This window comes from Colias philodice, chromosome 2 (genome assembly GCF_061535455.1).
Source record: "Colias philodice isolate Cphi_HAF_F1 chromosome 2, ilColPhil1 Martin Lab GWU primary, whole genome shotgun sequence".
Lineage (NCBI taxonomy): Eukaryota > Metazoa > Arthropoda > Insecta > Lepidoptera > Pieridae > Colias > Colias philodice.
The window spans coordinates 13,650,122-13,675,270 of NC_143087.1; the positions used below are offsets into that span (position 1 = coordinate 13,650,122).

General features: G+C 36.6%; 2 protein-coding genes across 2 annotated transcripts; both read left to right on the top strand.

Annotated features, from left to right (window-relative positions):
• Positions 1 to 2,866: 2,866 nt before the first annotated feature.
• On the top strand, positions 2,867 to 5,844 carry LOC149490917 (dynein axonemal intermediate chain 2-like). The gene is made up of 7 exons (XM_089711416.1): positions 2,867 to 3,063; positions 3,165 to 3,312; positions 3,419 to 4,153; positions 4,281 to 4,459; positions 4,617 to 4,749; positions 5,060 to 5,164; positions 5,303 to 5,844. Exons 1-7 carry the CDS (start codon positions 2,867 to 2,869, stop codon positions 5,498 to 5,500), a joined length of 1,695 nt encoding a protein of 564 aa, XP_089567542.1. The 3' UTR covers positions 5,501 to 5,844.
• A 694-nt stretch (positions 5,845 to 6,538) lies between these two features.
• On the top strand, positions 6,539 to 22,540 carry LOC149490918 (uncharacterized). Its single transcript, XM_089710447.1, has 10 exons — positions 6,539 to 6,821; positions 7,192 to 7,355; positions 7,555 to 7,732; positions 16,384 to 16,535; positions 16,626 to 16,699; positions 16,776 to 16,905; positions 17,607 to 17,890; positions 18,071 to 18,217; positions 22,176 to 22,350; positions 22,433 to 22,540. Exons 1-10 carry the CDS (start codon positions 6,539 to 6,541, stop codon positions 22,499 to 22,501), a joined length of 1,656 nt encoding a protein of 551 aa, XP_089566573.1. The 3' UTR covers positions 22,502 to 22,540.
• Positions 22,541 to 25,149: the final 2,609 nt, after the last annotated feature.

A 25,149-nucleotide genomic window follows, 5' to 3' on the forward strand; every position in this document is an offset into this window, starting at 1 on the left:
CTTGCCGGTTTTTCTCCGGCAAGCTTTTCGAATCGGTGGTAAATGTTAAAAATAGGTTATGATCACGTTATGATGATTCAAAAGTGCTAGAAGAAGTCTAATAGAATAAGTAAATGTTTGAGTTTGAATTATGCATACTTTAATAATTGCACGCCTCATAAGCGAAGCGTTGAGGTGGGTACTACTGTCACTTCGCGCAAAACATCTGATTTTTCAAACTTAAAATGTCTTTATGTATCATATTCATACATTGCACTTGTAAGATAATACATACACACACATATTAAGAAAAAAAAAATGTGTGCGTGTACTAGAGTACACACGTAAGAAGTGAAACTTCTTTATGACCTTATTTTTCAAAAAATAATTTACTATCTACACTAATATTATAAAGAGGAAAACTTTGTTTGTTTGTTTGTTTGATTGATTGTAATGAATAGGCTCATAAACTACTGGACCGATTTTAAAAATTCTTTCACCATTCGAAAGCTACATTATCCACGAGTAATATAGGCTATATATTATCACGCTAAGACCACAGATTAGAGAATAGTTACTTCGTAACTAAGACCAACAGGAGCATAGCCATTTTATTTACAGCTTGTATACAATATTACAGAAATACGTTAGTCTAACACGCTCGTCGCTTCGCTCCTCGCTACCTATTTAAATACAGTCAAAACCGTTTATGGCGACATCGTTTATAACAACATACCGGTTAAATTGACCAAAATGAAAGGTCCTTGCTGAATGTTATATGACCGCCTTATCGAAAACATTGGTTTTTACGGCATTGTTTACTACGACATACCGCATTAAGCGACCACATTTGGTTAATATTTTTGGAGAATTATATCTGTAGAACGACCGGCTCAGCTGTATTGTAAACAATTTGAATAGGTAACTGTATCCACATCTGGCACAGTATAATAGTCAATGGCTATTATCGTAAAAGTAATCAAAGTTTAGGGTCTTTTGTAATTCTTAGAAACAAAGCACATGCATATTTTGATTGGACATAAAGAGTTTGAGGTTTATTCTTATAAATATTGAATTCACAAAATCATATATGAACACCAATCAAGCAAACACGTGTTAACGTGAGTCATAGATTTATTAATGTTTTAAAAAATTCAATCAAAAACTGAGGTTAACTTTAAATACAATTTTAGAAAAATAAATACCACAATTAAATTATAAATTATATATTATATTATAATTATATAAATATATATATAATATATAAATAATATAATTATATATATTATATTATATAAATTATTAAATTAAATAGATACCATAATTCCACCCACGTGAGTGTATTGAAAAATACAATCAAAAAGTGAGGTTAATCATAAATAACTTAGAAAAATAAATACCATTATTACACCTAAGTATTAGAAAAATAGATGTAATTACTTATTTAATTTTTATAAATTCACTGGAATTAGAATTAAAACAAACCCTTTGATTTTGCTGATCACTTTAATATAACATGTATATAGTCACGAGTACGGCGTAACGCAAAAATGTCACGCGCGCGGCGTAACGTAACGCAAAAATGTTACACAAAATTTTTGTCCACCCCCGATAAAGAAGTTTCACTTCAAAAACACTATTTTTAACGTTCATGATATTTTTGATGTCATTTTTGTTATTTAAACTAGTTAAAAACAGTTTAAAAAAGTTCTGTCTTGGACGTCCGTGTGTCTGTATGTGCGGATCCTTTTTCTTGTTAACACGATAGCGACCGAAATACTTTACTAATCGAGTCTTTTTTTTTCTCTTACGCTTGAGTATGCTCAGGAATAGAACCCTTTCATTTTTCAGGGTCTGATTCGATGTGGTTTAATTGTTATTAAATAAACAAAAATAATAATTAATAAATATTTATTAAAAAAAAATTATGAGGCGTGCACTTTTGGATTTTCCAAATTATTTAAATCTATACTATAATATTATAAAGAGGAAAGGTTTGTAATTATGTATGGTTTTCACGCATAAACTACTGGACCGATTTCAAAAATTCTTTCACCATTAGAAAGCTGCATCTTTACTGAGCAACATAGGCTATATTGCATTTTCAAAAAAATTAGAGATCCTTACCAAAAATGCAATAATGTAACCCAAGGTGTAAAAAATTCCTCAATAAAACTTCTGTCATCGCGTGCGCTGCGGAATCTATTGAAGATAGAACAAAAAATTGTTCTAAAGTATTATAGAATGGATCAATATCTACAAGAAAGTCCGCGATACCATATGTCCATCTTCAGTAGTTATGTTACTACAACAACTTTTTTACGTTTTCAAAGTAAATAGAAGTGCCGACAGTAATCAAACCATGTTATCCATACATACATATATGTTAATCCTTATCCAATTAAATGATGTTTTATTATAGATTGTTTCAATACCAGCAAAATACTTTTTAAATATACAAAATTTGAAATTCCATTCAAAAGATATAACGAATTTTTAAAAGTGTTTAATACAATGAGCAGACGTAGTGCGGGACGGGGTAAAGGTGATTTTCATGTGATTAAAAATTAAACCTATAGTAGACTTTTCACTGTCACGATATCGCTATCTATGCGGGCGAAACCGCAGGGCATTGCTAGTATTATATAATATTGTTGATTTGTCGTCTCCAAGGAGTATAAAAACAATTTTTTTTTTTAATATTTTTACACAGTATTTTTCACAGGTATTTTTAACTTCTGAAAGATTGTACTTGTCATGACAAATTATGATCTGTCAATATTTTGTGTTAAATTTATCAACGATCAAGTGATACTTTTTTATTTTTCTTTCTAATAAATAAAATCTACATAATATCTTTATTTTAGCTTTATTGTGTAAAAAAATCATGGAAATAGCGTACGCATACACGAAACGGCGTTGTGACTTCGGGCGGCAGCCGCTGTTCTGCGAGCAAGGCCCCGAGATGTGCGACACCATCGGTACCAACGTGGCGGAGCACAAGCAGTACATCCTGCGCAACCCCGTGCACCAGCCCACGCAAAACACGCCCTGCTTCTCCGAGCATTACATCAACACCATACGGTACGAGACTCGACTGGGGTCGCCCGAAAAGATATTCCCGATTTATCAAACAGTGGTTCGAACGATCGTTATTCTATTTATCGAGTTGTTTCCGATTGCAGGGCAGAATATACTACTACGGGTGCAAACCATGCGGAAGGGGGTTGGCCGAAAGACGTTAATGTTGTGGATCCCGAGGCTACTCAGCGATATCGAAGAAAAATTGAAAAAGATGACAACTACATCCATTGCGTCATGTCATTAGCACCTGTTAGTTATAATTTTGTATACTTAATACTTTTTTTCATTCAGTATTGCATAAATTCCGTCTTTATATCATAAGAAATAAATATTTAAAATATAAAAATATTGGCAGGGAATGGACCACTACGTGATGCAAAATAATGCTATCGATATGTATCGCACGTACTACGCGGAGATGCCGTCGCTGCCGGCCGTGGAGCGCAACAGCTGCCGCACGGTGAACGTGTACCGCGACGCGAGCGGCCCGCGTCCCGTCAGCTCCATCAGCTGGCAGCCGGATGGGGGCCAGCGTTTTGCTGTCACCTACTGTGATGTCGATTTCAATCGCAACCCGCGTTCCTCTGTCGTGTCCTATATTTGGGACATCGAGAACGCTAATAACCCTGAAGTTATATTCACTCCGACGTGCCCGCTCCTAGACTTGCAATTTAACCCGCGCGATCGAAATATGCTCGCCGGAGGACTAATAAATGGTCAAGTGGGAGTGTGGGACAGGCGACACGACGGCGACGCCAGCGTCAAGTGCGCGCCCCATGTGGCACATCGCGAGCTGGTCCGCAATGTCCTCTTCATTAATTCCAAGTCTGGGCAGGAGTTCTTCTCGTCTGGCCCGGACGGCGCCTGCAAGTGGTGGGATATTCGCAACATGAGCGAGCCAACTGAAGAAATGATAATAGACGTTGTAAAATCTTCCTTTGACGTCCAATCGATGGCCAACTCTAATGGAGTTAGCACACTCGAATACGAGCCGACCATCCCCACGCGTTTTATGGTCGGAACTGAAAACGGCTTTGTGATAGGCGGAAATCGAAAAGGGAAAACGCCAATGGAAAAATTACCAGCAAAGGTAACGCTTACAATTATTGTATTAACATTTATATTTTATACTATCACAACTTACAATACAATCAACGCAAAGAGTGATCATCTGTTTTATATTAGTTTCTGCACTTTATCGAATTCTTTGTTTTTAGTTCGAAGCCCATCTTGGCCCCGTGTGGTCCTTGGAGCGCAACCCAAACTTCCTGAAAAACTTTCTAACGGTGGGCGACTGGACGGTGCGCGTGTGGAGCGAGGACTGCCGCGAGTCCGCCGTTGTTTGGTCTCCTCCTCACCGCCACAAGATCACCGCAGCCACTTGGAGCCCTACTAGGTTATAAGTTTTTATAAGAACTCAGTATACTTTGAACTTTTCTATGAATGTCAGATCTGAAAAGAATTGCATAAGTAGCTGATGGAGACAATTTAATTTATCCGTTTATAGTTGTTGTATGTTTGGATAATCATACTTACAACGGTTAAAACGATAGATTATCACTGATGCTGGTGACACAGTGGAACGGGCTGCTGGCGACGTGGGACCTGCTGCGGCGGCAGCACGAGCCCGTGCTCACCATGCAGGTGTGCGAGGAGCCGCTGCTGCGCGTGCGCATGCACGAGGGGGTAAGCGCGCTCTTCCTATAATGCTAACATATTCAGTCTCCAAATTATCAGAACAAGAAAAAATTCAAATGGAGAAGAAAATGTTTAAAATCGGCACTATTATTGTTTAATAATAAAAGCACTATTACAAGCAAATCGAATACTAACCGTGGATTCTCGTCAAGCGCTTTAAAAAAAATAATAGTTACTGATGATAATGTGGCGTCACAATTTAAATTTTAATTTCTTATAAAATATTATTGTCTAAAAATTTATTGTGTGTAGGTACGTTATATATACGTTGAATTTTATTTTTGTCGTATGTATGAAGGGTACTCTTGCGGCTTGCGGCAGCCGAAAGGGCAACATCTACATGACAGAGTTGTCACAGAACATGGCGCACTCGGACAAAAACGATAAAGTCCTGCTCACTGCTGTAAGTTCCCTTCCCTACTGTCCCACTACCTCAGCCATATTATAATAATATATTTCTTAATAGTGCAATTTATTGCATCCATAGTTATAAAATGTATTGTGTATTATTCATAACGTGAAGTATAACGTGTCGGTACAGATATTCGAGCGCGAAGCAAAGCGTGAGCGCATCCTGGAGGCGCGCATGCGGGAGATCCGGCTGAAGCTGCGGCAGGCGGAGGAGGGCAGCCCGGCCGCGTCCGTGTCTGACTTCGACCCGGCGGCTGGCGACCGCGACCTCGCCGAGGCCACTGCTGACTATATGCAGGCCGTCAAGAAGGAGCTCGCCGCCATGTAGCCGAACCTCCCCCCCCCTCCCGGCCCCGCCTGACTCTTGTTATACAATACAGGGTATCCCAAGAAGTATAGATATACTGAAGACCTAGAGGGCTATCCGATTGAGAGGGTTGCAATTTTTCGTATTTTCGGAGTTATGACGTTTTTTTTTTAATTTTCACCTATTGCCGAGTACGATGAGATTTTTATTTAGTGGCGTGATTTATTGCGCTAGATGCTTGATTTTTTTTGTGTGCTTACCTTATTATTTAGTATTCTTGGGACACCCTGTATATTATAACATCGTTGCGTTGCACGTTCTTAGATAATATTTCTTCGCGTTAACACTTATTTCGTAATGTTACTTACGACGTTGTTTAAAAAAAATGTTATTATTACTTTACGAGTTACGCTATTACGCATAATAGTAATAAATAATATTTTAAAAGTAAAATCAAGTATTTGGAATAAAAAAATTGTTTATATTTTAACAAAATTAACGATAAAAATGTGACAATGAAATGATATATTATGTAATATTCAAACCTTATATAATGTAATCCCACCACTTGTAGGTACTTATTGTAATAAACTAATAAGCCATCTAGTCACTACTAATTAGAGCACTACATTGTAATGCAGTAATTAATAAAATATCCAATTTTAAAATTACCCTACTGGTTGCAGTCACTCTTATTTTTTACCATACTTGATAGACTTAGGTACTCATTTTTATTTTTCAATGTAGGTTACTATATGAATATAATTGCAAAATGATAAAATACTAAACATATCACTTAAGTAATTTTTTTCCTTTCGAATGTTCACCAAATAATATATGTATAATTGAAAAAGAAATTGATCATCGATTTTATTTCTCAAGAATGCTAAGTGAGTATATAAAAAATTGTCGATATCGCCGTATTTTATACGCGAGAAACGTGAACCGGCACCGCGACCAAAATAGATCAGCGCCACACGCGTGCGCTCTCGTCCGCGCGTACGCAATAAGAACAGTGTCAGAAAGCGACCGCTCGGATCGTCTCTCATCTGTTACAAAATGTTCGCGGATAGATCAAAGCTCGCCGACAACCCCTGGCAGGGCGAGGCCGGGTGCACTCGCGTTGCTTTGGATTGTGTGTTCGAGAGGCTGGCGCCGCGCGAGCTGCTGCGCTGCGGCGGCGTGTGTCGCGCGTGGCGGCGCGCGGCCCGCGCGGGCCCGCTGTGGCGCCGCGCGCTGCTTCCGCGCGCCGGGCCGCGCCTCCTGCGCGCAATCGCCGATACCGCGCGCGCTAACCGCGACACACTTGTCCCGCCCGATGCTCGACCTGATTGCACGAAGCGTAATCTATTCTTATTAAACCCGAAATTTGGAAAACGACCTAAACCCGAAATTTGGAGACGTCAAAAATGGCACTGAAAAGCTAAAAATAAAATAACATAATTATTATTGTTAGCGCTACATCGACGACCTAATTTTAAAGATTTTCTTGATATACTCTCCATAGTTCACAATCCAATTTAATTTATATGGGGCCACCTGTGAAGTGTGAAATAATATTATAATTTAGAACAAAAAAAATCTGATACCCCAATCATGTAAACTGACGCTTTCCCTGCTTCAATATTTTTGTCATTATATTACTATTTGGATAATAATGAATAATGAAAAAAAATCCATATCAATAGCGCGTATTCAAATTTATATTTCAGAATCATGGGCGTCATGGAACTGGGTCTACGAGGGTATGCTGTCAATGGCCCGGTGGGGACGCAGCGAGAGCCTTGCGCCCGCTGCCGGCGCCCCGCTCGTGCACATGGCCCTCAACTCCAGCGACACACGCCTCGCTGTTCTAGCCGAAGACGGACAACTATCGGTAGAAGTCATAAACTAAACAAATTATACACTTCCTTATCTTTCCTCGAGAATTGCTCTATCTATTAAAAATACTGCAACAGAATCCGTTGAGTAATTTTAAAGATCTGAGCATACATAGGGACAATGAACGGAAAGCAGCAAGCAACTTCGTTTTATAGTGTGTACCGATATAACATAAGATTTAAATTTTTGTTTAGATTTGGGCGCGCAGTAGGGCGGGAGAGACGGGGCATTGGCGCGAGCACTGGAGTGGCTTGGCGAGCGCTGAGTGGCGCGAGGCGTGCAGCGTGCAGTGGGCCCCGCGCGCGCCGCGCCTGCTGGCCGCCGGCGCGATGCTGCTGGCTGACCGCTGGGAAGTTCTAGTGTTCGACGTCGGTACGAACTTGCACACTATTTTAGAATTAGAATTGGGCGCGAAGAAGCAGGGGAGCGGCGGGGCGAGCGCAGAGTGGCGCGAGTTTATTTAACAAACATAATAATATGTATATTATTCGCCGAATCCCTACAAAAGTCATGTCAATTTATATGTTACACCCTGAACCAGTCAATATCCTTATTATCTGATAAAATTAGTTAATAAGGATATTGACCGGCACCCTTAGTCAATAACCTTATTAACTGACTAGCTGTGCCCGCGACTTCGTCCGTGTGGAATAGTGACTGTATAGTAGCTTTACTACTTAACTTTTATTGAGTAAACACGTACTACCATAAATAATTAAAAGAACTGTTAGTAAAATTTATGACTAAACTGAGCTAAAAAATAAAAAAGAAATGCCTAGTTAATTTTTTACGTAAAATTTCTTTTAAATTATGTCATATTATTTTTTAGGCACCAGGGTCGAGGGAAGCAAATTTATTTACCTTCCTTTCTTGTTAAACTATGAATTTAAAATTTTCAAAATTTGTCGACTTTGACGGCCCCTCCTTTAAAAAAAATGTACTAGAGTGCCTTGGCAAGTGCCACTAAAAGTTGACGCATTTAATCAGGATTGTAAAATAGTACAATATGTACTTGTTAGTTTCATCTATACATATAATAAAATCGTAGGAAAGTCAAAACTGTACATTGAATATTTTTTTAAAAGAATACATAATCCATGATCTATAATCGATATAGAAGCCAAAAATATAGTTTTTAGAATTTTTGTCTGTTTGTCTGTTTGTCTGTATGTTTGACCGAGCTAATCTCGAAAAGTACTGCATAGATTTACTTCAAATTTTGCATGAATATTCCTAAGAGGTCGGGTGAGGATAGTTTAAACATATTATCATGATATCACCTTCGGGGGAGGAGCTGTGAGCCTTTATTTTTCTTACATATTCCGTGTACTACGACAGCGTACAATCTAAAGACTCATGTTTAAATGTTGGTTTCGAGTAAGCCATGCTATTATCTAGCTTTACAAAATAAAAACTATGTCATTTACGTAATTTGGGCAGAGAAACAGTTAAATGAATCTTAGCAGTATAAAGACAAATTTGAAACAGCGCCATCTATGAAGTGTTAGAAAAATCAAACACACGTTAACTATTGGAAATTAATAATCAAATGACGCATATATAATATGTTGTTTGACAATATCTAGATGGACACTATAAAAATTATGCCATTTAAGTAACTTGGGAAGAGAAACATAGTTTAAAGAATGTAAGTTGTATAATATTAATTTTGTAACAGCGCCATCTATGAGATTTCGTAAAAATCAAATCAATTTAGATGTTAACACTACCGAATACACAGTTGGAAATTAATTAATAATTTAAATATAATTATGTTATTTATTTAACTCTTTAGCCTATATCTTCCCTTCCCTATAAGGTATATTTCGTGTAAATAATAAATATACTACATTTTTTAAAGTGAGGGTAGATGTTTATTATTTTAAGTAAAACTAGACACCATTAACTACAGTTAATCTAATATTGATTGCGTTCATTAGTTACAATTTTAAAAATCTTCGTATTTTATAAATTTACTAGCTTACCGCCCGCGGGTTTGTCCGCTTTGTCTAAAACCTAATAAATTATATACTAAAACCTTCCTCTTGAATCAGTCTATCTATTAAAAAAACCGCATCAAAATCCGTTGCGAAGTTTTAAAGATTTAAGCATACAAAGGGACATAGGGACAGAGAAAGCGACTTTTTTTATACTATGTAGTGATATTATTTTATAAAGCAATTGAATGCCATAAAACCAAAAATATCAAATGCAATCTTCGTGTTTTGTGAATTTTCACCATCATGCGTTCCCACAAAAAGTAAGTTGTTACTTATAGGTATTTATTTTTTATAATGATAGCAATTCATGTTTTTTGTTGGTAGGTATTATATTACACTTTTAGAATGAAATAATAAAATGATGAATTCTTTTATTATTTTGAGGTGCATTGGGAACAGTAGTTTTTGATAAAATTTTATTTGTAAGTAGCTTTTTTTATAGATTTACAGTTAACTTTTGATTTTGTTATTTACTGATTCAATGCTCATAAAATTATATCGCCTTTGGAAGACGATTTCTGCTGATATTTTTACAACACCACTTGAAAATTGATGATTTGATGGTAAAGATAGTAGCAGCGAGGATTAAGTGGAAATTAGTAATCATCCGCTTCGTCAATTTTTGACTGAAGTTAATGTCCAAAGTCCAATGGTTCAATCATTGGAAGTATCTCGGGAAATTTTGGAGGATATTTTTCAGGAAGGAGAGGAGGGGCAGCCAACCACATATCAAACGACTACGTTTTAGTACCGAAAAAAATGTTATTCCAAATGAAACGTAAATTTTGCACTCACAACTGTACAAGTAATGTTTTTATTTTGACTTTGCGGTTATCTGATTATAATATTTATCGTTATGGCTATCGAGGTACCGACCGTACTGGGATCAGAGTACATGATACAGTTCATCATCCAGGATTGCTAAGAGCATTTTAACACTGAAAAAGATGTTTTCTTTGAATCGTAGTTGCTTCATTTATTTATTTTTAATCATTTTACATAATATGTTTTATATTTTATAAATATAATATCATTTTCATTATTTAAGTAGATAAAATAAATTATGTAACGGTTTTATAAGAAAACACAGTATATTTATTAGGCGACGGTGATTTCTTCTAGGCAAAAGATATTCATCAGCTCAATAAAATTGAATAGTATGTTGTTAGTTATTCTTTAGATTCACAATTGTAATGAGCATTTCCGCAAGCAAGTTGTATCGTAGTTTAGATATATCATAGTTTTGACATATTAAAGTTCCAACAAAACCCTCAAATTTTTGAGCAGGGTTGATCAAGATAATTTGAAAAATGTGCCGTGTTAAGTATTATAGAAAAGGTTAGTTCGTTGGTAATTATTATTTCTTCTTCATTTACATGTTGTTAGTAAAAATAAACTTTGACTAACAGTCAAAGTATATTTTAACTAATACTACTTAATATCTATTATACCTACTTATGTTCAGTATTTATCTGTATTATTCATCATCATCAGCCCATATACGTTCCCACTGCTGGGACACGGGCCTCCTATGAGGGTACAGGCCATAATCCACCACGCTGGCCAAGTGCGTGTTGGCGGATGACACATGTCATCGAACTGTTTTAATTCTTCGACATGTCGGTTTCCTCACGATGTTTTCCTTCACCGTTCGAGCAGTGGTGATGTTACAACATGCGCAGATAAATTGAAAAATCAATTTATTTCCTGCGCGCTCGCCTGGCCTCGAACCCCGGACTTATCGATTCGAAGTCCGAGGTCTCACCACTGAGCCACCACTGCTTATCTGTATTATTATTGCTTGGTAATTAATATATTTTCATGTCGTATACCTAATTATAAACATAAGTTTGATGTGTAATTAGCTGGATTTATTTTTACACACTCACAGACTTATATTTTATGTAAAAAGAGTGTTAATAGTGTAAAGCGCGTCACACACGGTGAAGATACTATAATATTGTATCTTAAGATACTGTTATATTTTATATCACAGTATCTTAACGCATCCGGTATCAGCGTTCGGACCATCATTTTTCTTTTTGTCATTGCGTACTAAGACCCCTGTAGAACCGCCATCCTTTTACAAATGACGCGAAATTTTGTGGGTAATAAAATATAACAGTATCTTAAGATAAAATATTATAGTATCTTCACCGTGTGTGATGCGCTTAAATCATGATATTTTTTCACAATTAATAATAATCCTTTTTTCTAATGGTGTTGGCATTAAATTAAACCGCGCTGTCGTTTCGTTCACAAAAAATGATGTTATGAGGAGCATATTCGGTCCTCATATCATAAAAAATCTGTGCGAAAACAATAAACACGTGTGAGGCCCTCACGGCAGATCGGGGCGGTCTGACGCGAAGTGGGGACAGCGTTGTCACTGTATCGCTCTTGCCACGCTGTTCAACAGACTTATTCGATAGTTCAGTTTTGTGTTAAGACCGCTGTGACAACCAACCCGTGAGACAACCAAACCCGGTCTCCCCTACTATCCCGTGAGACCGAAACCTTCACTGAGAGGGTATGACGTCTCACAGCTGATCGCAAACGGCATATTGTACTATCCCGTGAGACCGAAACCCTCACTGAGAGGGAATTACGTCTCACTACTGATCACGACAGTCATATTTTATCTCGAGAATCTGAAACTTTACTCAATATGAAGACCGTTTGACAAATAATAGGGTGCATCATAATATTATTCGATCTCTTGAAGATGAACATGAGTATAAGCAATGACTAGAGTAGGGACGCGAATATTACAATTATATGAGACAAGAACGATTAATAAGTTTGTTTAATGAAAGATTAAGAATTGAAACTATTCGGTCTCTGGAAACGGACGAATAGCGAGAGGCCCGTCTTACTGCAGACAGATTTCGTCATAGTCTTAATGACTTGAGGTAAACAATCTACGAATTCGGTGGTGTGGTCTGACAAATATAAAAGTGGGTTTGCTTATAACCTCACAATTGATTACAGATCATCTTCTGTAAAGGCGTAGTATGTTCTTTTTGTAATGCTTTAAAGTGTAGTAAGGAGTCGGCTTTCATTTGAAGATACACCGGAACCTTTGAAATCACTACTTTTAGAGGAACATACTGTGCAATGTAAACTGTTATTAGACAATATTCGCTCTTATAGTAGCGCGTTTCAAATGATCCTTTGGTGCTCAATAATTATCAGAAGGTCCGTTCATGCTTACTTTTAAGATACAAGGTCAATTTTACCATTTGATAGGGTCCCTTTTGCCTGTAGGCCAACCTAAGTTTGTTTAAATAGGTATATTTTGTATTCGACTACAACGAATAGTGGAATACAAGAAATCAATATTTCTCAAATTTAAAACTGAACTCATTTCACAATTTTAGAACAGGTTAATTCGTATGTATGCAGTTTTAAATCGACATTAGAAGCTTTTCCTCAAGATGGTGATATCGGCACTCAGGAACTCCCTGGACGTGTTATAACGCCCAGGCCACAGTATTACAAATTTTTCCTAAAATAGAGCAAAGAATGTATTTTCGCATAGCAACGGAGGGGAACTCGCAGGGGGTCAAGTGACGCGTCACGCGGGCCACTTACCACAAACATGCTTAGTTTGTGGTACCGAGCGCGAAAGAAAAAGTCATCGTGTTTTTAGTAAAGTTACTATGTTAACTAACGTAATTTAATACTTAAGTACATATTCTATAATGGTGTGCTCAAACTGTAAATCTACATTTAATTTAGATTATTATATTTTGATACTAAGTAATGTAGAATTTAAATCACATTCATTCATGTTTTCTTCAGATTTTAAGATTTTCTTATCAGAGTGTTCAATTTTAATGTAAGTAGTTAAATTTTATAAGAGACAATAATTAAGAAAATTCAAAAATAAAGTGTCACGTATTTTTTTTAAACGACGAATGACGAAAAACGACCTAATCGCGGACGAAGTCGCGGGCAACAGCTAGTACCAAATAAATCCGTATTTATACTGGATAAAATACAGCATAATATATCCAATCTTCTTATATATAAAAATGAATCGCAAAATGTGTTGGTAAGCGCATAACTCGAGAACGGCTGAACCGATTTCGATAATTCTTTTTTTATTATATTCCTTGAAGTACGAGGATGGTTTTTACGTAGAGAAAACGTAAATATGTACCACGGGCGAAGCCGGGGCGGACCGCTAGTCTATAATATAAAAATGAATCCCAAAATGTGTTGGTAAGCGCATAACTTGAGAACGGCTGAACCGATTTCGTTTATTCTTTTTTTATTATATTCCTTGAAGTACGAGGATGGTTCTTATGTAGAGAAAACGTAAACATGTACCACGGGCGAAGCCGGGGCGGACCGCTAGTACTAAAATAAATGAATGAAAAAATAAAAACGTCAAGTAACCCGATTTTTGCTAACCCATTTTATTCAGTTAAAATGTTTTTTATTCGCACAAACTCTTGGTAGGTTCTTAGTTTTACGGCAAAATGATGAGAGAGATGGATAGTGGACATGTTTGCCATGAGTGAGCGAAACAGATAGTGACGTCATTTTTACCAAAGTCAACAAGTATTGTACTATTTTACAATCCTGATTAAATGCGCCAACTTTTAATGGCACTTGCCAAGGCACTCTAGTACATTTTTTTTAAAGGAGGGGCCGTCAAAATCGACAAATTTTGAAAATTTTAAATTCATAGTTTAACAAATAGTCTTCAATTCAAGGAAACTTGGGGCAATTGTGTCATTATTTTTGACTGTGATTCTAGAAATGTTATTTAGGGTTACGGTTCCAAAGTTTAAATGAACAAAACTAATAAAAATTAACCACAATAACCGAAAAATAGTTACAGGTTGACAAAATTTATAGGTTTTTCTTAAATGCCCTTAATTTTCAAAATGCATGGGATAGATTTTTTTTCAGATTTTTCTCATGATGGTTACAATCAATCCTGTCGCCCCGTTTTGGCTTGACGATGAGTTTTAGGACACCCTGTATATTATCACGCTAAGACCAACATGAGCGGAGCCACGCAGGTGAAACCGCGCTAAACCCAGCTTGTATACAATATTACAGAAATACGTTAGTCTAACACGCTCGTCGCTTCGCTCCTCGCTACCTATTTAAATATTTACACCAGCCGCTGCTGCAACTCGCTCGCTTCGCTCGCTCGGCTCGTGCGGTAGTTCAAAATCAAAAGTTAACCTAAGATGCTCGTCGCTTCGCTCCTCGCTACCTATTTGAATATTTACGCCGGCCACTGCCGCGACTCGCTCGCTTCGCTCGTGCGGTAGTTCAAAAGACCAAGGGAGACGCCAAAAATTCGAGTTATAATATAGAGTTTTCAACTTATAAAGGATTTCGATTTAGGCGGATTTTGATTGGACATAAAGAGTTTGAGGTTTATTCTTATAAATTTTGAATTCACAAAATCATAATTAAACACCAATTATGCAAACACGTGTTTACGTGAGTCATAGATTTATTATCGTATACTCCTAAAATGTTTTCTAAGAAACAATACTGTACTTACATTGTCGGCAAGTTCTTAAAGGCGGTAACTTATTTTTGTTCGAACAATAGAGGTAATAAATTCCTAATGATCAAGTTATAAAGGTTGTAAAATAAAATAAAACGTTGCTATGTTCGACATACAGAGGGTAGAGACTAGAGATTTCAAGTAATGGAGGTTTTGGTTTTTGAAGGGAAGGGAACAAAACATTTTTTCGAGATTTGGAGGTTTTTAACTTATCGTTTTCGAGGTTCGACTTAACGGGGTTCTACCGTATATAAATATAATAGGTATATGCGTAATTAATTTCTGACTGTTTCAATATTTGGTGGAAAAGAAATAGTGTGTAAATAAAATTTGTAAAATTAAATGTAATTAAATGAACTAATGAAGGAAAATAAATGAATAATAGTAAAAAATAATTTGGAAAATCCAAAAGTGCACGCCTCATAATATTTTTTTAATAAATATTTATTAATTATTATTTTTGTTTATTTAATAACAATTAAACCACATCGAATCAGACCCTGAAAAATGAAAGGGTTCTATTCCTGAGCATACTCAAGCGTAAGAGAAAAAAAAAGACTCGATTAGTAAAGTATTTCGGTCGCTATCGTGTTAACAAGAAAAAGGATCCGCACATACAGACACACGGACGTCCAAGACAGAACTTTTTTAAACTGTTTTTTAACTAGTTTAAATAACAAAAATGACATCAAAAATATCATGAACGTTAAAAATAGTGTTTTTTCTTAATATGTGTGTGTATGTAATATTATCTTACAAGTGCAATGTATGATACATAAAGACATTTTAAGTTTGAAAAATCAGATGTTTTGCGCGAAGTGACAGTAGTACCCACCTCAACGCTTCGCTTATGAGGCGTGCAAAAAGCATAAAATAAAATATTCTATATTAAAAATGTGTATCGATAAAAAATCCGTAAAAATAAAAATCCGTGTAAATTAAGAGGCAAATATAAAAAGTGAATAAATAAAGATCAATAAAATTAAACAATTGAGTAAAGTTATATATTTATAGGCAATACAGGGAACTTCTCAACGTGTTATCTAAAAATGAAATTATACTTTTACTCAATTGTTTAATTTTATTTACACACTATTTTATTTTGCACCAAATCTCGAAACAGTCAGAAATGTCACGAGTACGGCGTAACGCAAAAATGTCACGCGTACGGCGTAACGCAAAAATGTTACACTAAATTTTTGTCCACCCCCGATAAAGAAGTTTCACTTCAAAAATTAAAATCTATTCAAACCTATATTGACTGAATGTCTGCTCTTTAAATCAGTTAATAAGGTTATGGACTAAGGGCGTCGATTAATATCCTTTTTGAGTGATTTTATCAGATAAAATCAGTCAATAAGGATATTAACCGACGCCCTTAGTCAATAAGCTTAATAACCGTCAATAAGGATATTGACTGGTTCAGGGTTTTGACTGTAGCATATACATAAATGTGAAGTCTTACATTAAATACTTTTCCTTAGACGATTTTCGTGGAAAAATAATATGTAGAGCCGCCTGCTCTGCGGGCACGTCCTGCTGCTGGATGGACGACGACAGCTTCTTGACGCTGCGCGTGCAGCTGCTCGGGCCGGGCCAGGCGTGCACCACAGTGTGGCTTAATGCCGCTGCGCAAGTATTTCTTATCATGTTATAATAACATTTTGACTACTTTTTTGTTATGATATTCTTCGACTGATATCACACGTTTTATTATTTCTCACAGGAGACGTACTCCGAACACGCTGGAGTTGTAATGCCTCTGCTACGAATTTATAATGAAGCTGCCGCGAATATCACGTGAGTAGTTTATGGTAATTTTTAGTATTAGAGGAACATATCGGCTTATTACAATGAGTCTTGAAATTATTTTTAGACATATTCTTATTGCAGATGCTCCTTTTAACCTTGACGAAAAATATGCGTCAGTAGAAGAAGAAAATATGGAAGAAGGCGAGTGCGAAGACAATATGCCTCAAGCTGCTTACTTTCGCTGCCTTCGTAAGGTGAGGATCAGTTTGGACCAATTAAAATATGATAATATCATAATAATAGACATGTCGACACTAAAATATAATAATCGATAAATGATCAATCATCATAATATTATAAATGATTGATTTAGTGTTTTTAAGGGAAAATGTGTATATTAAACAAATTACGTCGTTTGAGTGTATCCGCGCGAGCTTTATGAAAGAATTTCTTTTTATTTTCTTGTATGAAACATTAACAAAAACTTAGTTGGGCAGTCTTATTTATGTGGATTCACGCTGCAGTACTGCACATCATGTCTTATAAACTTTTAGCTTTTTTAATTTAAAGATAAATAAACCACCACGTTTCATAAGCTTTGGAATGCATTTCTTTAACACGAATTAATTAAATAATTTGTTTATTTTCTTTGCGCTGCATAGAGACAATAATTACATGTTACCTAGGCATGACGTCAGTACGACGCCATGACATCTGCGAGCAGTTAGAAAAATGAGAAAAATTGCATTATCATTGCTAAAGTCAAATTTAGTAACGAAATAAAGTCATGCCTATAATTATTGTAAAGTATGTATTCTTCTTCGAGTTAATTATGTATTTAATTCATGTCCTCTAGATGGCATGCCTAACAAATGCAATAGTTGTCGTCTTTGTGTAGTATGAGTATCGACACAAACTAGACAACCATCTCTCATCATGAAAACCATGTTGGCAGGATGATCGCAGTCAGTCAGTGAGAATGCTGATAGCGGCGGGCGGGTGTCCGGGCGGGGTGCGCGGGCAGGCGCGGGCGCTGCACGGCTGGAGCGTGCCGGCGCAGCTACGCGTGCCGCCCATCCGCGTGCGCGAGGAGCTGCGCGAGCGCGTGCGGCTGCGGCGGGAGCGCGCCGACTCGCCGCCGCAGGACCTGCCCGAGTCCGCCGTGCGCGCGCTCTGCACGCCGCCCGCCGCCCTCTGCCCGCTCGCGGGGACCGTGTTGGGGATCGTCGCTCACCCCACGTAAACTACGATCGATTCAATTGTACAATAGGATAAATCAAATGGACAATGCGAACAAAGACCCACGACTTAGAAAGAAAGTAATCACTTTCTAGTGACAAATGACGCAGAAACATGCGCAAAAATGGTAGGAATAAACAAGACGCAATAGAAATAAAAAAATAATTTTGTCTGATTCAGAGGTGCCTGCGTGTGGGTGAGCAGCACGGCGGGGCTGACGTGCGTGTCGCTGCCGGCGCTGCGCCGCGTGCTGCACCTCCCCGTGCCGAACCGCGCCGCGCCGCTCTACCGCGTGCAACCCGCCGTTAGCGATGACTACATTGCAGCGTAAATATCATATTACTGTTCCTCGTATCATTGTTTAATTTTAAATTAAAATGTGCCTACACATTATTGTATTGATGTGAAAAATAGGCGCACATAAAATCAATTTCTGGAGTGGCGACGTATGCCGTGGTGGTAGATATACGTCAATAGTGTGTACGGTGTTTCATATCTGCCAGGCGTCCCTTGATGGCTCACATTGTTTTCAGGTAAATTAGCTTTTGCTTCCAAAAATTAAGCGAATTGATTATGAGGACTGTAAAATTATTATGAAACAGTGTGAATTCTATATGTATGTCCCATAATTCAAACAAATAAATATTTTTTTGTTAATATAGGTACATGTTACACGTCTTGATCGATGATATACAATATACACTTGATATAGGCTGACTAACCTGGCGCGTTCACAGTACTCACACTTGCAATTTCATTATACAGTAAGTTCAAAAATAAATGATTTTGATTCAAATTCGACTCTAGTACAAGTGTAGACTTGAATTGTAAACTGGGTGCGTTGAAGATAAATATATGTTACCGGAAATGTATGAAATCAAGGAATTGTATACAATTCCTAGGAAATGTGTACAATTCCGATACCATTTAGGAAATGTATAAAATATTGTTTAAAAAACTATTTAATGCATGTGTTACCGGAAATGTATGTAATCCGTCATTGTATACAATTCCTAGGAAATGTATGTAATTCCTAAAATCGCACGGAAATGTGTGAAATAAATTATATTATACACATTTCCTAGGAAATCTATACATTTCCTAAATAGCTATCAGAAATGTAAAACATTCAAGATATTGATATGTCGCAGGAAAATTGTATATAATCTGGCCGTTTACAAACGGTCGGCATTTTGTAGTAACTATGCCGATAATTCGTAATCAGAAATTTTTGGTTTGGATAAGGGGGTGGGTTAGGTTAGGTTCGTGTTTTAAAAACTACACAGAAATAGGAGCCCCACGAAGTGGGGCTCCGTCGGCTCGCGACCGTCTTTTTGTAGAATTTTGGATAAAGACGAATTTTCGGCATATTAAAACAGCTAGCCGTGATGTAATACGGCGGATTGAATATACGCGGGGACAGCGGGACGAGGGGACTGATTACTTGCCAAATGAAAATTTGATTTTAAAAGAATAAATATAAGTTGATTTTGTGATATTTACGTTAAAAGTTAGATAGTTGATTTTTAAAATGTTAATTAGTAAGATAATAATATGAACATAATATTATTACAATTTTACGGTATGACTGTTACCCGATTGTATCAATAAGAGCTATAATAAAAAAAAATAACAACGTGTTCTATTACAGAAAGCATTTACTTTACACATTTCCTAATACGATATTGGAATTGTATATAATTCCTAGGAAGATTATAGATTTCCTAGGATATGCATGCATTAAATAGTTTTTTAAACAATATTTTATACATTTCCTAAATGGTATCGGAATTGTATACATTTCCTAGGAATTGTATACAATTCCTTGATTTCATACATTTCCGGTAACACATGCATATCCTAGGAAATGTATAATCTTCCTAGGAATTATATACAATTCCGAAGTATACATTCACGAAGTGGGGCACATACTTTCTGTGTAGTTTTTAAAACACGAACCTAACCTAACCCACCCCCTTATCCAAACCAAAAATTTCTGATTACGAATTATCGGCATAGTTACTACAAAATGCCGACCGTTTGTAAACGGCCAGATTATATACAATTTGCCTGCGACATATAAATATCTTAAATACTGCAAAGGAAATTGTTAAAACTTTTAAAACATTAAACTTAAAAAAAACATGTGATCTCTGGGGAATGTCTGTAAATTTAGTAAATAATATTATAGAAAACATTGCCAACCATTTAGCGTTTATATTTAATCAATGTTGTGACTGTGGTATATTCCCTGATTTATTAAAGTTTAGTAAAGTTATTCCTTTATTTAAAAGTGGTGACCAAGAAGACTGTAATAACTATAGGCCAATTTCTATTTTACCAACTTTGAGCAAAGTCTTCGAGAAATTAATTTTAAACCAATTATGTAGTCATTTTGTATCAAATGGTTTACTGCACGCCAAACAGTTTGGTTTCACAAAGGGGCGCTCTACCTCTGATGCGGGAATAGCTCTTTTGTCACATATATATAAAGCATGGGAAAATTCAAAGAATGCTTTAGGGATATTCTGCGACCTTTCTAAGGCTTTTGACTGTGTAGAACATTCCACTCTATTACGGAAACTAAATTTTTATGGTATTAAAGGTTTAGCTCAGGACCTCATAGCTTCATATCTTCAGAACAGGGTACAAACCGTTGTCGTTAATGGAGAGAAATCTCACGGTGCGCCGATTAACATAGGTGTTCCGCAGGGATCTATCTTAGGACCGTTTTTGTTCTTAGTGTATATTAATGACCTACCTTATTATTTGCAGGATATGTGTGAAATAGTACTGTTTGCAGATGATACCTCATTAATATTTAATGTGGATAGACATGACACAAATGTTGACGAAGTAAACTCTGCTCTTTTACGCATATCCAATTGGTTCAATGCTAATAAATTATTAAATGCAAAAAAAAACAAATTGTGTAGAATTTATCCTTCCAAATGTAAAAAAGGTGAAAGGGGATATTATTTTAAACGGGGAGGTATTATACCCTGTGGATTCCACTGTTTTTCTTGGTTTGACCCTAAATGAGAAGCTACAATGGGGGGCCCATGTTGCCACCACCGCTGCTAAGCTTAGTTCAGCTGCATATGCAGTTCGAAGAATAAGGCATCTCACCGATGAAGACACGGCTAGATTGGTTTATTTTAGCTACTTTCATAGCATTATGTCCTATGGAATTCTGCTATGGGGCAGGGCTGCAGATATAGAAACTATATTTATATTACAGAAAAGAGCCATACGCTCTATATATAATTTACGTGCTAGGGACTCACTAAGAGATCTCTTTAAGAATACTGGTATCCTCACTGTACCATCACAGTATATATTTAATAACATTTTATATGTACACAAAAACGCAGACTTACACACAAGAGTAGGAGATAGACACTGTTATGGCACAAGGAACAGAAATAAAATTGAAATGCCATTTTATCGTCTAGCTAAAGTTAAAAATTCATTTATGGGCCAAGGTATACTTTTTTACAACAGAATTCCTCATAGTATCAAAGAGTTTAGTAGTGCTAAATTTAAAAATTATGTAAAAAACGTATTAGTTCAGAGAGCCTATTACAGCATTAAGGAATATATGGAAGATAAAAACCCATGGAGGGTTATCGCGTAAAAACCACAGGACAGTTCTCTGGCATATTATGATAATATACAGTTACATATTTTGTAAAATTAAATTGTAATACTGATATGATTTAAAAGAGCAACTATGGAGTTTCTTGCCGGTTCTTCTCCATAGATACTGCTTTCCGAATCGGTGGTAAATGTAAAAAATATGTATTGACGTTTCAAAAGTGCTTCTCCAAGAAGTCTAATTGAATAAATAAATGTTTGAGTTTGAGTTTAAATGTTTTACATTTCCGATAGCTATTTAGGAAATGTATAGATTTCCTAGGAAATGTGTATAAAATAATTTATTTCACACATTTCCGTGCTATTTTAGGAATTATATACATTTCCTAGGAATTGTATACAATGACGGATTACATACATTTCCGGTAACATATATACAAATCTAATTATGATAGCTCTCATAATTTAACTGTAAAATTATAATTTAAAAGTAAATCAATAATTGATTATCTTAACTATTTATTCTGATAATAATCAATTGGATAAAAGTAAAATATATCGAACTAAACATCGAACAAGAATAATTGTGGTGCGGCTAAAATTTATTATCTTCTAGGTTTAACGTGTATCTTTTCGTATGGGAATAATAACAAATGAAATGAGTAATCGTTAGCTAAATTGAACGTAGGCCCTTGGGTGACGGCAGCGATGAGGTGTGCGTGTGGACGGCGCGCGCGGCGCAGCGCGTGGCGCGCGGGCTGCAGCACGGCCGCGCCGGCTGCGCGCTGCTGGCGCTGCTGCCCGCGTCCGCCGCCGCCGACGCGCCGCGCGAGCTGCTCGTCCTCACCAGTGACGCTGTTCATGTCAGTTTTATTTTTAAGTACTCAAGTACGTAACTCTTTATATAGATTGTATTGAGCGATTCAAAAATGATTCAGTTTACAGGTATGGCGCAGCTGGGTACCAGAAGTGGAAGATATCGAGCCCTGTGAAAATATAATTAATTTAGAGTAAAACTTTTGTATGTACATTCAATAAATAATTTTGAAAATGTTTTTTTTTTTGTTCGTCCTAAAAAGATATTAATATCATCATAGATTTTGTCAATGGCCAGTTTTAAAATAAATTGAACCACCTAGATTCTTCGTAACCATCCTAAATTAGTGTTCAATCTCAAACATTATCGATACACACGGGTATGGCGCTAATTCAGACGAAATATCGGACTTTTGCACATATTCTCAAAATCGTAAGTTTTAACTTCTATAAAAAAATAAGTACCAACATGATAATAATATCATGTTGGTAATTCACAAAAATAATAACATTTGATTCATCCATACTAATATTATAAATGCGAAAGGAACTCTGTCTGTTACTTAATCACGCCTAAACTACTGAACCAATTTGAATGAAATTTGGTATGGAGATATTTTGATACCCGAGAAAGGACATAGGCTACCTTTTATTGCGAAATATGTACCACGGGCGAAGCCGGGGCGGACCACTAGTAGGAAATATAATTAAGGAGTCATATTATTTAGAGATAATAATAAATACCTACGTATGTAAAGACTAGAGGCGCGTTTCTGGATTGAGAATCGATTTGAGTTAGGTTTGAGAATACAACAAATTTTTGAGCAGCATTATAGCTTGGTTTGAAACGTCAAGTGATCGTTCGCGGCGCCAGTTGGTGTTTACAAAAATGCTATCTCTGTTTCGCACTTCTCGGCCACCCCGGAGACACGGACGACACAGAAAAATGCCCTGGAGTCTACGCGCATGCACTCTACGCGCCGCCCGCCAGAGTGGCTCGGCGGCGCGGGCGTCTTGGCGTGCGAGCATGAGTTTTGATAATATTATGTTACGTACATTTTTACATCTTGACTTTCTTGACATTCCTCATAATGTGATTCGCGGTAAAGATGTAGCTTTCTCATAGTAAAATAATTTTTAGGTTTAGGAAACGCTTAATAATTAGCGTTTGAAGCGATACCAAAGTCGCTGATTGTTTTTGAATAGCGATATTTTTTGTTGATTAGATAATCTTATATATAAAAATGAATCGCAAAATGTGTTGGTAAGCGCATAACTCGAGAACGGCTGAACCGATTTCGATAATTCTTTTTTTATTATATTCCTTGAAGTACGAGGATGGTTTTTGTGTAGAGAAAACGTAAATATGTACCACGGGCGAAGCCGGGGCGGACCGCTAGTATAATATATTATATACCTAGGAGTATTTGTGTCTGTATCTGTAATATTTGAAAGGTGAAAGTAAATAAATTAGTATACACTATTGACTATACTTACAGTATAATATTTTGAGTTAAATTGAAAACCTTCTTTTTTATTTAATTATTTATTACCAACGGAAACAGGTAGGTTCTATTAATTATAATATCTCTGAAAATTCATAATCGGTCGAAATCACTTTTATTATATTATGTGTAATAAAAAATGTATTCAAAATGGGTTTGCCGTAAAAATCCTGCACAGGATTCTTTTAATGAATTATTTAAAAACATTTTTTTAATTTTGTAGTATCGAGATAATAAAACATTTTTATAATAAAACTGCGCTCATGCTGATAATTTTTTCTATTATCCCATCAAGTGAACGAAACTGGTACCGATTTGGATTTGTACCTATTTATACCTGCCAACCTAGCAATTTGTCCAGGTAAATATTAGAAAACTCTATGGGCCGGCGCCCACTGCCGGCACGGCACGGCATGGCACGGCAGAGCATCCCGCGGCGTGCAATGGCATCCCGCGGCGTGCAGTGGCATCCCGCGGCGTGCTGCGTGATCCCGCGGCATTCAGTGGCATGCCGTGGCATCCTGCTAAAAGCCCCACTAATGCTACATAAGTTTCAACCTTATTTCAACTAGCTAGCAATCATAATTCCTCGACCCCAAAGTGACGCATACGCCTCGCGGGATGCAATGGCGCGCCGCGGCATTCCTTGGAATGAAACAGCAAGACACGTCATGCCGCCGCATCCTGCGGCGTGCCGCGTCATGCTGCAGCATCCTGCGATACGTCGCGGCATCGTGGCATCGAAATAAAGTAACTTGAATTCTAAACTGATTGAAATAAGATTCAAAATAACTTCATTAGTAATAAAATCCTCTGCCCTGCCATGCCACGCCGTGCCGGCAGTGGGCGCCGGCCCTATGACTGCACATTCTGTATGTTTCATGCTTCAAGCATCAAGTCTATTATAATTTATTTTTACTTAATATTGCAATTATTAAAAAAACATATTTTTTAGTAATTAATTAAAAATATCCTTTCCAGGATTTTACCAGCAAACCCATTATTAATACAATTTTAAAAGACTAAATTTATTATAAAACTAGCTGTGCCCGCGACTTCGTCCACGTGAAATAGTAGTAACTACAATAATTATTGAGTAAACACGTACTACGATAAACAATTAAATTATAAGCACTCACAGATTATTTTACAGTCAAGAAATAAATAAAATCTATACTAATCTATATTAATATTATAAAGTTGAAGAGTTTGTTTGTTTGTCTGTTTGAACGCGCTAATCTCAGGAACTACTGGTCCGATTTGAAAAATTCTTTCGGTGTTAGATAGCCTGTTTATCGAGAAAGGCTATCTATCATCACGCTAAGAGCAACAGGAGCGGAG

Coding starts and splice junctions, on each gene's coding strand:
- LOC149490917 (XM_089711416.1), top strand. CDS start 2,867: ATGGAAATAGCGTACGCATACACGAAACGGCGTTGTGACTTCGGGCGG. Junction 3,064..3,164: donor CATTACATCAACACCATACG/GTACGAGACTCG, acceptor TTCCGATTGCAG/GGCAGAATATACTACTACGG. Junction 4,154..4,280: donor TGGAAAAATTACCAGCAAAG/GTAACGCTTACA, acceptor CTTTGTTTTTAG/TTCGAAGCCCATCTTGGCCC.
- LOC149490918 (XM_089710447.1), top strand. CDS start 6,539: ATGTTCGCGGATAGATCAAAGCTCGCCGACAACCCCTGGCAGGGCGAG. Junction 16,700..16,775: donor GAAGCTGCCGCGAATATCAC/GTGAGTAGTTTA, acceptor AATTATTTTTAG/ACATATTCTTATTGCAGATG. Junction 17,891..18,070: donor GGGATCGTCGCTCACCCCAC/GTAAACTACGAT, acceptor TGTCTGATTCAG/AGGTGCCTGCGTGTGGGTGA.